The sequence below is a fragment of the Xenopus tropicalis genome, chromosome 4 (assembly GCF_000004195.4).
Source record: "Xenopus tropicalis strain Nigerian chromosome 4, UCB_Xtro_10.0, whole genome shotgun sequence".
In the NCBI taxonomy this organism is placed as follows: Eukaryota; Metazoa; Chordata; class Amphibia; order Anura; family Pipidae; genus Xenopus; species Xenopus tropicalis.
In genome coordinates, this window is record NC_030680.2 from 21,685,876 (window position 1) to 21,698,652 (window position 12,777).

At 44.3% G+C, this 12,777-nt stretch overlaps 1 protein-coding gene and 1 long non-coding RNA gene across 2 annotated transcripts; one reads left to right on the forward strand and one right to left on the reverse strand.

The window, feature by feature from the left end:
- The first annotated feature begins 144 nt into the window (after positions 1 to 144).
- LOC116410222 lies at positions 145 to 2,943 on the forward strand. Its single transcript, XR_004222182.1, has 2 exons — positions 145 to 196; positions 2,700 to 2,943. It is a non-coding gene; the product is annotated as an uncharacterized LOC116410222 (long non-coding RNA).
- Positions 2,944 to 7,442: 4,499 nt separating this feature from the next.
- Positions 7,443 to 11,212, reverse strand: LOC101735147 (cathepsin D). Its single transcript, XM_031900745.1, has 7 exons — positions 11,047 to 11,212; positions 10,704 to 10,822; positions 10,179 to 10,378; positions 9,040 to 9,162; positions 8,182 to 8,326; positions 7,819 to 7,917; positions 7,443 to 7,619 (listed from the first exon to the last, which is right to left on the reverse strand). Exons 1-7 carry the CDS (start codon positions 11,210 to 11,212, stop codon positions 7,458 to 7,460), a joined length of 1,014 nt encoding a protein of 337 aa, XP_031756605.1. The 3' UTR covers positions 7,443 to 7,457.
- Between the last annotated feature and the right edge of the window lie 1,565 nt (positions 11,213 to 12,777).

A 12,777-nucleotide genomic window follows, 5' to 3' on the forward strand; every position in this document is an offset into this window, starting at 1 on the left:
TGAAGCGCTCAGCTGTTACTAGAACTCCCACAATCCCTTGCACCAGTCTATGAGATGCCATCATTAATAGGAAAAGATACTGAGAGTCTGTTTAACAGGAGGTACCAATACATTAGTGGGGGGGGGGTTATCATTCTGCACATAGGGGGAGTAGCAATAATGGCAGCTCTCAAAACAGTGGGGATCCTGTAGAAAGGTAGGGGAAGATTACAGGGTTTGGATTTCATGATAGAAAACGCAGCTGGATTAGCAATGATGGGGCTGCTTCAATGTCTCCCCTGTGTGATGTCTGTATGCTCCACCCACCTCTATAGGGAAGATTAATGTACCTGTATGAGTGCAATCAGATAACAAGGGCCAAAGGATGAAGGTTTGATATGGGATAGTGGGACTTGTAGGTCAGTGACTGTTGTACTGAAGGCTGAATGTCTGATAGGGGATGATGGGAGTTGTAGGTCAGTGATAGTTGGAAGACTACAGCCTGAATGTCTGATAGGGGATGATGGGAGTTGTAGGTCAGTGATAGTTGGAAGACTACAGCCTGAATGTCTGATAGGGGATGATGGGAGTTGTAGGTCAGTGATAGTTGGAAGACTACAGCCTGAATGTCTGATAGGGGATGATGGGAGTTGTAGGTCAGTGATAGTTTGAAGACTACAGCCTGAATGTCTCATAGGGGATGATGGGAGTTGTAGGTCAGTGATAGTTGGTGTACTACAGGCTGAATGTCTGATAGGGGATCATGGGAGTTGTAGGTCAGTGATAGTTGGTGTACTGCAGGCTGAATGTCTGATAGGGGATGATGGGAGTTGTAGGTCAGTGACAGTTGGAAGTCTACAGGCTAAATGTCTGATAGGGGATGATGGGAGTTGTAGGTCAGTGATAGTTGGAAGACTACAGCCTGAATGTCTGATAGGGGATGATGGGAGTTGTAGGTCAGTGATAGTTGGAAGACTACAGCCTGAATGTCTGATAGGGGATGATGGGAGTTGTGGGTCAGTGATAGTTGGAAGACTACAGCCTGAATGTCTGATAGGGGATGATGGGAGTTGTAGGTCAGTGATAGTTGGAAGACTACAGCCTGAATGTCTCATAGAGGATGATGGGAGTTGTAGATCAGTGATAGTTGGTGTACTACAGGCTGAATGTCTGATAAGGGATGATGGGAGTTGTAGGTCAGTGATAGTTGGAAGACTAAAGCCTAAATGTCTGATAGGGGATGATGGGAGTTGTAGGTCAGTGACAGTTGGAAGACTAAAGCCTGAATGTCTGATAGGGGATGATGGGAGTTGTAGGTCAGTGACAGTTGGAAGACTGCAGGCTGAATGTCTGATAGGGGATGATGGGAGTTGTAGGTCAGTGACAGTTGGAAGACTGCAGGCTAAATGTCTGATAGGGGATGATGGGAGTTGTAGGCCAGTGACAGTTGGAAGTCTACAGGCTAAATGTCTGATAGGGGATGATGGGAGTTGTAGGCCAGTGACAGTTGGAAGACTGCAGGCTAAATGTCTGATAGGGGATGATGGGAGTTGTAGGTCAGTGACAGTTGGAAGACTGCAGGCTGAATGTCTGATAGGGGATGATGGGAGTTGTAGGTCAGTGACAGTTGGAAGACTGCAGGCTAAATGTCTGATAGGGGATGATGGGAGTTGTAGGTCAGTGACAGTTGGAAGACTGCAGGCTAAATGTCTGATAGGGGATGATGGGAGTTGTAGGCCAGTGACAGGTGGTGTACTACTGGCTGAATGTCTGATAGGGGATGATGGGAGTTGTAGGCCAGTGACAGGTGGTGTACTACTGGCTGAATGTCTGATAGGGGATGATGGGAGTTGTAGGTCAGTGACAGTTGGAAGAATACAGGCTAAATGTCTGATAGGGGATGATGGGAGTTGTAGGCCAGTGACAGGTGGTGTACTGTAGGCTGAATGTCTGATAGGGGATGATGGGAGTTGTAGGTCGGTGGCAGTTGGAAGACTACAGGCTGCAGGTCTGATAGGGGATGATGGGAGCAGTTTAAGTTTTAGATCAGAGAAAAGCAGTGACTGCCTGTGTCACCAGCCTCAGGCAGCATCAAGGGGACCAATAGTGGCTAAGAAATGTCAGCTCCAACACTTTTTCTTAAAAAGCTTTTAAAGAAGGCGATTTAAAAAAAAAAAAAAAAAAGTGCGATTGAGAGAGAAATAGGAATATTAATAGTATTAGAAGAGGAAACTGAACACCAAGTGGCCAACTGTCACCCAAACACTGTGAGAGCTACAGGTGGTGGATGGATAAATGGGAAATTTCAGAATTTTCAATTAATAATTTGGAAACTTGCACTTTTTTTTTTAACTACAAAGCAAAATACAGAAAAATGGGAACATTAAAATCAGAATTGCAATTTTTATCCCAAATTTTACTATTTGTATCCTGAGAGGTTTGTAGTCTCCCAGCTCCCCAACCCCAATTCTCCCATAATCATGTTATATATTTATTAAAAGTACATATTATGTGCAAAACCCAATGCTAATATCCCAGTGATGCAATTAAATAGCGATTTTCTGCATTTATGTCATTATTTTCCTAAACTGTCCCCCGTAGTATGTGGTGCGATCCACTTACCTCTGATCCCAGAAATGAAGTGAGAAAACCGTTATTTTAACTGACAGTTACCCGTGCGGCAAGTCAACCCGCAGTCACATGTTTTCTTATTCCAACAGTGATTGGCTGCAAGGTTGCCATGTAAATCTTGCTAAGCTGAATTGGACCCTAGCAACTAGATGACAGTTAAGATTCAAAACTGGAGAGCAGAGCCATTAAGGGCAAAATCATTACAAAATCAACTCCAGGTACAGAAAGAAATGAGAATATGAATGTATTAAATGAAGAATCTGGTACCAAATGCCAAATGAATCACTGGGATATTAGAATTGCAGTAAAGATGAATAAAGCAATTTATAATAATGGTTGTGTTAATGATTTATTTTTTTATTAAACAGACCAACTACAGCAAGCTTACACTTTGCCACAAACTGTCATATGAAATTAGTAGAAGTCGCCATATTGCTTGCCACATCCGGGGGGAAATTACAAGTGGCCTCTCCCAGTAGCATTGCTAGTACCCTTAAATATATATAAATGACTCTGTTCTCATGGTGTAGATCAGGGATCCCCAACCAGTGGCTCAGGGGCAACATGTTGCTCCCCAACCCCTTGGATGTTGCTCCCAGGGGCCTCAAAGCAGGAGCTTATTTTTGAATTCCTGGCTTGGGGGCAAGTTTTGTTGTATAAAAACCAGATTTACTGCCAAACAGAGCCTCCTGTAGGCTGCCAGTCCCCATAGGGGCTGCCAAATAGCTAATCTTAGCCATTACTTGGCAACCCATGAACTTTTTTATGATTGTTTTGCTCCCCAAGTCTTTTTACATTTGAATGTGGCTAGTGGATATAAAAGGTTGGGGTCCCTCCCTGGTGTAGATGAAAATGGAACAGGAATCGCTCTTTAGCTAAGGGGATAACATGGAAGGGGGTGTATGAGATCAGTGCAATATCAAGGTGGTGTTGGCAGTGGTTTCTAAATAAAGGGTCTTTTCTAAAAAAAAATCCTTCCCAGTGATAAAGAATAAATTCTGTGTGTGCAGATTCACTCACAGCCCCACCGACTCGGTTCTGGGTGCAGGCAAATAAGAAGGCTGGTGCCAGTGGAGGAGCTGATCCTTGGCCTGCGTTTTTCAGCATCAGCATTAGGAATATATGGGAAAAAAAGAGTTCCGAAATTTCTATGAACACTGAACGGGGACATTATTGAGTGAATAGCTGCATTCGGGGACTCTGGGGACCAAGGCCTTTGCATTGGGGCCTGTCACTGGGAAACAGGGACTAATGGGAACCCTAGGCAATAGGTTCCATCCACCCCTCACTCTAAGGGCAATTACAGAAGGGGAAACACACTCTTCTTTGGTTTGTGTTCACTAGGGGCCAAATATATTGCCTTTCTGTGTTAATTAAGAGACTTACTCGCCTTTCCCCTATGTCAAAATGTAGAATGTTTGGTGGTTTATTTAATATGGGGAAATCTGTCAGCATGGCTACTACATGCACAATGAAAAACTCAACTGTAATGAAATTGCATCCATTCATTTTCAATGAGTCTGCACAATCTTGAATAAAAAAAAAGTTGAAAATACACCTCTCATTTACTTATACAGAAGCTCGTCAGGTTTCAGATTTCTTTTTCTTTGATAAAAAAAATTAAAGTTAAAAAAAATTCTCCATTCGTACTGGAGCTGCTGCTCTCTGCTGTTTTTCGGGTTATTGTGATTTCTCTCCCATTTTTGCCGGCATTGATATAATTACAGGTATCGGACCCCTTATCCAGAAAGTTCAGAATTATGGAAAGGCCATCTCCCATAGACACCAATTTAATAAAAAAATTCACATTTTTAAAAATGATTCCCTTTTCTCTGTAATAATAAAACAGTACCTCTACTTGAGCCCAACTAAGATATAATTACCCCTTATTGGGGGCAGAACAGCCCTATTGGGTTTATTTAATGGTTAAATGATTCCCTTTTCTCTGTAATAATAAAACAGTACTTGTAATTGATCCCAACTAAGATATAATTACCCCTTATTGGGGCAGAACAGCCCTATTGGGTTTATTTAATGGTTAAATGATTCCCTTTTCTCTGTAATAATAAAACAGTACCTGTACTTGATCCCAACTAAGATATAATTACCCCTTATTGGGGGCAGAACAGCCCTATTGGGTTTATTTAATGGTTAAATTATTTCCTTTTCTCTGTAATAATAAAACAGTACCTGTACTTGATCCCAACTAAGATATAATTACCCCTTATTGGGGCAGAACAGCCCTATTGGGTTTATTTAATGGTTAAATGATTCCCTTTTCTCTGTAATAATAAAACAGTACCTGTACTTGATCCCAACTAAGATATAATTACCCCTTATTGGGGCAGAACAGCCCTATTGGGTTTATTTCATGGTTAAATGATTCCCTTTTCTCTGTAATAATAAAACAGTACCTGTACTTGATCCCAACTAAGATATAATTAATGCTTATTGGAGGCAAAACAATCCTATTGGGTTTAATTACTGTTTAAATAATTTTTTCAGTAGACTTAAGGTAGGAGATCCGAATTACGGTAAATCCCAGGTCCCAAGCATTCTGGATAACAGGTCCCATACCTGTACCTCAATGGTTTTAATAGTCATTGTGTATTTAAAATCATGTGAAACACATACAAAAGTGGATTAACTCAGGGTCAAAAAAAATTTCTGGTGGAAAGTTGTACAAAAGAGTATAGCTGAACTATAAGTCCTCAAAAAAGTTACTTCAAGAATCAGTAGCAACATGTTGCTCAGGAGCCACTGGTTGGGGATCAATGTTTGAAACAATGTTCATTTTTAATTTAACTTAATTAAAGGGCAATATCATGAACGTTATCAGTGAACCAGCCTAAAAATCATGTTTATAGTAGTACTGATCCAGGCATTCAAAGCTGTCACAGCAGCTCACCATCATGGATTTTGTTAGACATGTCAGGCAGAATAGGAAGAATATGAATTCTAATGGGGAATAATTATTCTGAGATAATGTTATGGTGTCTCTCTCCCTACAGGCTGTGAGAAACCATGGGGGTCTTGGTACAAATGAGTTCCATTATGGGGCTCCATTTGGCTTGTTAGTCCCCCAATAACCAGACAATATTTCTTAGACTCCTAAGCCACACCTCCTGTTGCTTCTTTTAAAGGGATTATGAGACAGTTGGAGGGCTAAGGGTGGTAATAAAAGAGATGTGCCGCAATCCCAGTCTGTGCCTACCCCCTTTCCAAAAACATTGTCTCCAACAATTCTGCCAAAGAGCTGCTCATTAGAACCCTGGGAAATTGTATAGCCCATTACAAGAAACGACGAGCAGAGACACAAATCTCTTATTTCACTCTTTATTGGAAGTTCCCATCAGATATCTCACACTTTGGAAAAACAAATATTTCTTCTACAAGTATTGGTAGAGGGGGGATGGGGGAAAGGGTTAACAGGATATTATTTCCAGATACAAAATAATTTAGCATGTCTAAAAGTCATTACATAATCTTTCAGTTAAAGGGCAAGTAGCCAATATCCTGACATTTTAACTCCAGTTCCCTCATGTGTCAGACAGCGTTTGCCTCCTTGCTTTAGTTCTGACCAGTCATTTGATAACCCGGCTACATTACTAGTTCTCAGACTGGAGATGCCTAAAGGTGCACATACACGGGCAGATTTCAGCTGATTTGGGTCCTTCAGACTGATTGAGCCACTTATCTGCCCAAGTATGTGCACCCCCGACGGGCCTACCTCCCTGATATCTGGCCTAAAATTGATGAGGCAGATTTGATTTTCACCTCGAATCAGGGACCATATCAGCTTGTTGATGAAGTCCTCGCTCCGACGGCCCACATACCTGCTATTTCATTTGATTGTTTTGGCCTAAGGCCAAACAATCGAATTAGCCCAATATCTCCCACCTTAGGTGGGCACATTGGGTGAAGATCCACTCGTTTGGCGACCTCCCCTAACGTTTATGGCCACTTTAAGGGCCGGAAGCACATGAGCTGATTTGAAAGCTGCTACTAGTAGCGCCCTCTGCTTGCTATGGGCAACTTCACATTAATAGCAGCAGGCAAGGACCAGAGCTTATTCCCTGAAAATGCCCAGTTGCAATAACCTCAAGGTGACTTGCACCATTCCTATTTATGTCAAGGAGAAGCTGTGGGGCTGTTCGGGCTTCTACGTACTTGAAATGCCAGGGCCTATTTTGACTCCCAGTCCAGGCCTGGTTAGGATATCCTTAAAAGTACAGCTTTTACTTACATGCAGCAGAGAGGAGGTTGACTCGTAAATGGGCCGACCTCCGCAGCATATGCGGGTCGACACAGGTCTATAAATGCAGCTGCCTTCCTAGGTGGGGTGTGGGTTGAGAGCAGACGGGTTACAGTATGGTCGACATTTTTTTTTGACCCACACTAGAGGATGTAAATCACGTGCAATTTAGTGATTACTTGCCCTTTACATTAAACAAGTACCAATGAGCCTTGTCTGATGATCTTGCCTACACTTGTGTAATGGTCAAACCATCTGGCTCCTGTCACAGGTCCTTCTCTGCCGGAGCGGCTAGGATCCATTGATCTGAGACTTTTTGGAAGGTAGGGGTTAAATATTTCAGTGCAGGAAGCACTTGACTGAGCAATAGCCATTTGGCTAAGACTTCCTATGATTCCTACACAACACAAGTATCAGAGCAGTGCCTTGCCCTCAGGGTTTTGTGCGTAAGGGTGATCAAAAAACCTAAAAACCTGGTGGCTGGCAGGATCTGCGCTTGGGGGCTCTGTAGTCAGTGGAACAGGTTAATAATTGCAGTAGTCTGGCAGGAGTAACTATTGCTCTGATATCATTATTCTTGGTGACGGGGATATCACTTAGCCTTAGCAAATCCAACACGGTTATTAGCTCGATCAAAAACGCTGTAATACTGGCCAATGAAAACGTCTCCAAGTATCCAAAGGGGTCCGGCTGGAGGAGGGATGTTAAGACCCATGAAGCCACTGAGGCAGATGGTACTGCCCAGCTGGGATACCTTTAGGGAGGAAAGCGTGAGAGAAAACAGTCAACGTCATGACAGCAATGTCCATTGTGCCGTCACAAACTCTCTTATACTATACTGATGTGCGCTGCCATGCCTCACACCCCCACAGTAAGAATAAACCCCTAGCATATACAGTGTAGTTACTGCTAACGAATCCCCTTCCCCATTCACTGCAACTAAATGTACTCACCTTCATTATATACTGTTCTCCTGTCAGGGTGTAAACTTGTCCTCCTAGTGTCAGGCTGATAACCGGCAATGTGGGGACCTTATCACACTGCACCATATACTGCAAAACAAATCACACCGGTGATTCATTCTACTCAGGCTGAGGACATAGAATCAATGGTGCAAATGGCTGTTTTGTAGCTGCAAATTGTCTCAATCTGCCTCCCATTACAGATAATGGAAACTGAAAAACCTCAATCTCTCCAGTTGTGTGTGCCATAAGCCGAGAGATTCCCATTAACTATAACAGGGAGCAAATAGAGGTGGAAAAGGGTCACAAATGTACACCATGTTGGCTGTTGCTCTAATATATACAAAATTTTACCTGTCCCTGGATTAATGGGACGGCACCAATAGCTTTCTGTAGGGCTGTCACTTCCTCCAAAGGACCAGTGATCAGTGATGTCCCGGTGTCAACAATGACCTCACAGCCGCCCTTGCATAGGGTGAGCTGATCCCCAACGCCCAACCTGTAGAAGAAACACCATGGAGAGTCAACTATGGACCACCTAGTGCACTACATTACATTAAACACTGGCTTAATCCCTAAATTTAACTTAACCATTAGGGAAACTTTCCTCACTAGGAGTTTACCTCGATTAGAAATATGGGAAGCTACAAAGGAGACCATTGGCAGTATAAGATTGAGGGGGTGGGGGGGGGATAAACAGAAGTCACTGGTTGCATAAAAGGCTTGATTTCAGGTTCGGAATGGGTGGGTTAGAGTCAGGAACAGTTGGTCAAACTGGGCATCTCTTGTGTAGTTAAATACAGCATGTAGTAATAAGGAACAACAGATCAGACTGATATCATCAGTGTTGGACTGGGTGTCCAGGGTCTACCACGCTCATCCTCTTTGCAAGCTTTCCCCTCCGGCCATTTAAACTCCCCCCCAATGCCCCATTGCAATTTCCCGCCTGCAGATCCAAGCCAGAAGGGAGGGAGGAGGGTAAAGGTTATGGGTGCAAATTCCTGCCCTCCCATGTACACCTGGTCAGACCCTGGGCAGCAGTGGAGTCTGGGGGCCCACAAACCCCAGCCAGCCACGAGGGAGGAAGGCAGCGGTTTTGGGTCGAGGGGCCCCGTCGGCCTAATGTGACTGGGCACCAACTGAACAAATTGTTATATCTACACAAGGGAGCTCTGAGCAGTGAATCATAGTGTCAAAGCATTTAACACTTACTGGTCCATGTGAATCTGCCAGTAGGCCTTGCGAGTCACGCTGAGGTAGTGGAAATCTCCAGTGTAGTACTTGGGGTCTGTGCCTCCTAGCAGCAACTCCCCTCCAGGCTGAGTGTCAGGATTTCTAAAGGATAAAAAAAAGTAGCAAATGATTTAGGATTAGGAACTTTCCAGGAAACTGTTCTGATAGGTTGTAGTTAGCTAGAGCAGCCATATTGGAGAGGGTAAATCATTGTTAGTTGCATTGGATAACCCTAGCCAAAATCATAAATGGAGGTAGGGCAATCAGGATCCTTAAGAAATGCTCCTTCATTTTAAGTAGAGATTATTTGGTATCTGCCCTTATAGGAAGAGTAATACCAAAAAATGAAAGTATTTTCAAGTGATTAAAGTCCCTGCACTGGTAAAATTGGTGTGTTTGCTTCAGAATCACTACTATAGCTTATTTAAATTATATAAATGACTTGCTGTGTAGCTAAGGGGGCAGCCATTCAATCTGAGTCAATATGAAAAAAGCCTCAGCTTTCATAGCAGATAATACATAAGATCTGAAATATACAATGGTGTTTTACAGAGATAATCCATTATCTGCTATGCAACCTGTGACTTTTTTTCCAGCTTGAGGTTTCCTATTTTGGGTATAAAGCCCGATTAAGAATGACATGTTATAATGTGGGTTCCCTCATGTAGAAACTCATTCCATTCCCAATATATTAAATAATATTTAGTTCGAAGTACAGAAAGGTAATCAACCTTGGTTAATTAGTAACCATCATAAAAAGTCAGAATGCTCAAGGGTAATGTGGGTATAAGAAGGAGTTATCTGCCTTTTATTCACCTTGGGAACATACCATGTGCACTGAGCATTTCTAACCCTACCAGTGTCATGGAATAAGGATACAGGACTGTTTATAATGCTATGGGGGAGAGGAATATGGGGGGACAGTAAAGGACAAAGAAGAACAGCAAATTTGGAATGCGGGGTAATGGAAGGAGTGCTGGGGAGAAGAGAAGGTATAACATAAGCAGGTAGAGGGCCACTAGTAGCCTAGACTTCCTAGGGTGTGTAGTTTGCTTGCTTCAGTCTGGGCTCACCCATTTAGACCCCCATATGCCCCATATTAACAGCAGCTTTCTCACCGGTTCAAGTAAAAAGAGAAGATGTTGGACTCCACCAGCTTTTGAGCCATGATGTTGTCAAACACAGGGGGGGCCCCATCCACAGAGATTACGGGGTACGCCATGCCCAAGATGCCGTCAAACTTGGCAGCTACGAAGGTGACCCCCGGCTGCTTTACAGCTTCTCCAAAAATCTGCCCTTTTACGGCCAGGTTTCCGATCTGTTTGCGCGAGGGAGAGAGAAGGCGGGTTAGACGGCAGGCTGAAAGCCAATCAATACTCAATACACTGCGACATGAACTCATTCATACGACAGTCCATCTACTCTGGCACAAACACCCTTACTGTCCTTTAAACTTGAAATAAAATCTGGCCCATGGGTTTGCTCTAGTTTGTAATCCATTTCATGGGTCAATTATCCCTTATTTTAAATAACTGAGGGACAATGTATTATAAAAGAATAAGTACAAAGCGGTCTATGGATATCTTGGGCATGCTGGGGGCCACAAAAACCTACTTGAGGCCATATACTTGCGCCTGACTCACCGTTACAGTGTCTTTACTCAGATATCCAGAGAGGCTCCCAGTGCCATACTGGATAGCAAACGCTGTGCCATTCTTCACGTAGGTGGAGGATTTGGAAGAATCGTACTTATGGTGCATCCCTGCGGCACAAAGAGAGAAGGCTCAGCGCAGGCATAGCCCTGAGACAAATGTGCAGATTGCTGGCCAATTAAATCGCTCGAGTGGGTCAGCCCAATCAAGATCTGAGGCCACACAGGTCAATATAAAATATAGAAATATTATTGCTCATATGAGTATGGCATTTACAGAAAGTAGAATTCATTGCAGGGAGAAACCAACTGTTGCAGCTCCTGGGGTTACTCACAGCAAGCAATATCGAGCATAGAGCAGTGGACGGAAGGCACCCAGAGGTTGGAGGATCCCGTGTCAAACACAACAGTGAAGTTTTGAGGGGCGGTGCCGAGGCCAATCTCCCCATAGTACTGAGCCTGCAGATATAGAACACGGGACTCAACACACAAATCAAACATGCGAATGCGAATAAACATGGGGGGGGGCGATAAACAAGGTGGGGCAGATTAACCAAACGGACACATGTATCAACGCAGACACATGTGCCTATTGGTCAGAATGAAAGTGACTGCTCGGAGCTGTAGAACCCAATTCTGCTTCTGGGGGTGTCGCTTTAATAGAGAAAAGAGCATTACAGTGTGTTTATGGTGAATACAATATATTAATAGGCTGTGTATAAACCCAGTTTGCTTAGCAAGTTCTATTGTGGTGCAGTCAGGGCCGCCATCACAAATCACGGGGCCCCTCACAACAAAATTTTCTGGGCCCCTCTCCCACCAGTAAAAAGGACTCACAGACATGAGACATTGGTAGCCAGCTGTGCCCCCCCTAGTACATTGGTAGCCAGCAGGGCCCCCCTAGTACATGGTAGCCAGCAGGGCCCCCCTAGTACACTGGTAGCCAGCAGGGCCCCCCTAGTACATTGGTAGCAAGCAGGGTCCCCCTAGTACATTGGTAGCCAGCAGGCCCCCCTAGTACATTGGTAGCCAGCTGTGCCCCACCCCCCAGTACACTGGTAGCCAGCAGGGCCCCCCGCGTCTTGTTCGGCTCCACCGGCATCTTCAGCATCTTCAGCGGCGGCTTTGGACTCCTCCGGCGACGTCCTTCCTGCACAACACCTCGGCACTTCTGAGTGCTGAAGGAAGACAGGCGCTTTTATAAGGTTGCGCCCCGTGCTTACTGACGTGCATAAATACACGGGGCGCGACCAATAGGATCACCCGCTGACCACCAATGACAGGGCCCGGAATTCATTAAAGGTGGTCCGGGCTCCTAAGAAAACTTTAGGACAGCCGGGCCCCCTTTTAAAGTTAAAATCGTCCGGGCCCCGGACGACTCTACCCCCTGTGCCCCCCTGATGGCGGCCCTGGGTGCAGTTGAACTGCTTTGTTGCTGGGGTTGTTGCACTGTTGCATAGTGAATGGCCAGTGATCAGAGTGGGAAGGAAAGAGGTATAAGGATCACTGACTCATTATACTCTACAGTAAATACATAAATAATCATGATACATAGAAATATACAAATACTTTGCCTTTAATGCCCCTGTACAGCAATACTAGAAATCTGCCAAGTTTTACTCTCCCTTCCACCTTTGGGAACAAAATTAACTCTGATGACAAAGAGTTAATTTTATCATTGTGTTGTAGACTAAAAAGTATTTTAAGTAATAATAAATAATAATAATAATAATAATACTGCCATTCAGTTGGGGGGTAGCAGGGATTTAATTGGGGACAGGGCGATAATGTCATGGGGTAAGAAAATGGTTGAGCTGGTCAAACTGGAGGGTGCATGGCCCACCGGGGCCTGAGGGGCTCCCGTCATGGCCCCTGCACCCCCAAGGGACCCCCGTTGCCTGCCCAACATTCCCCCCCCCACCGAGTGCTCATATAATATAGTTACTTTTGGGGAGGGAGAACAGCAGCCGTCAGGAGTTCCGGCGGGAGACACCACACCATGCCCACTGACGGTGTGTCCCTACCCAGATCTATGGCCATGGGAAGGTGGCAACCCTAGTCAGGGA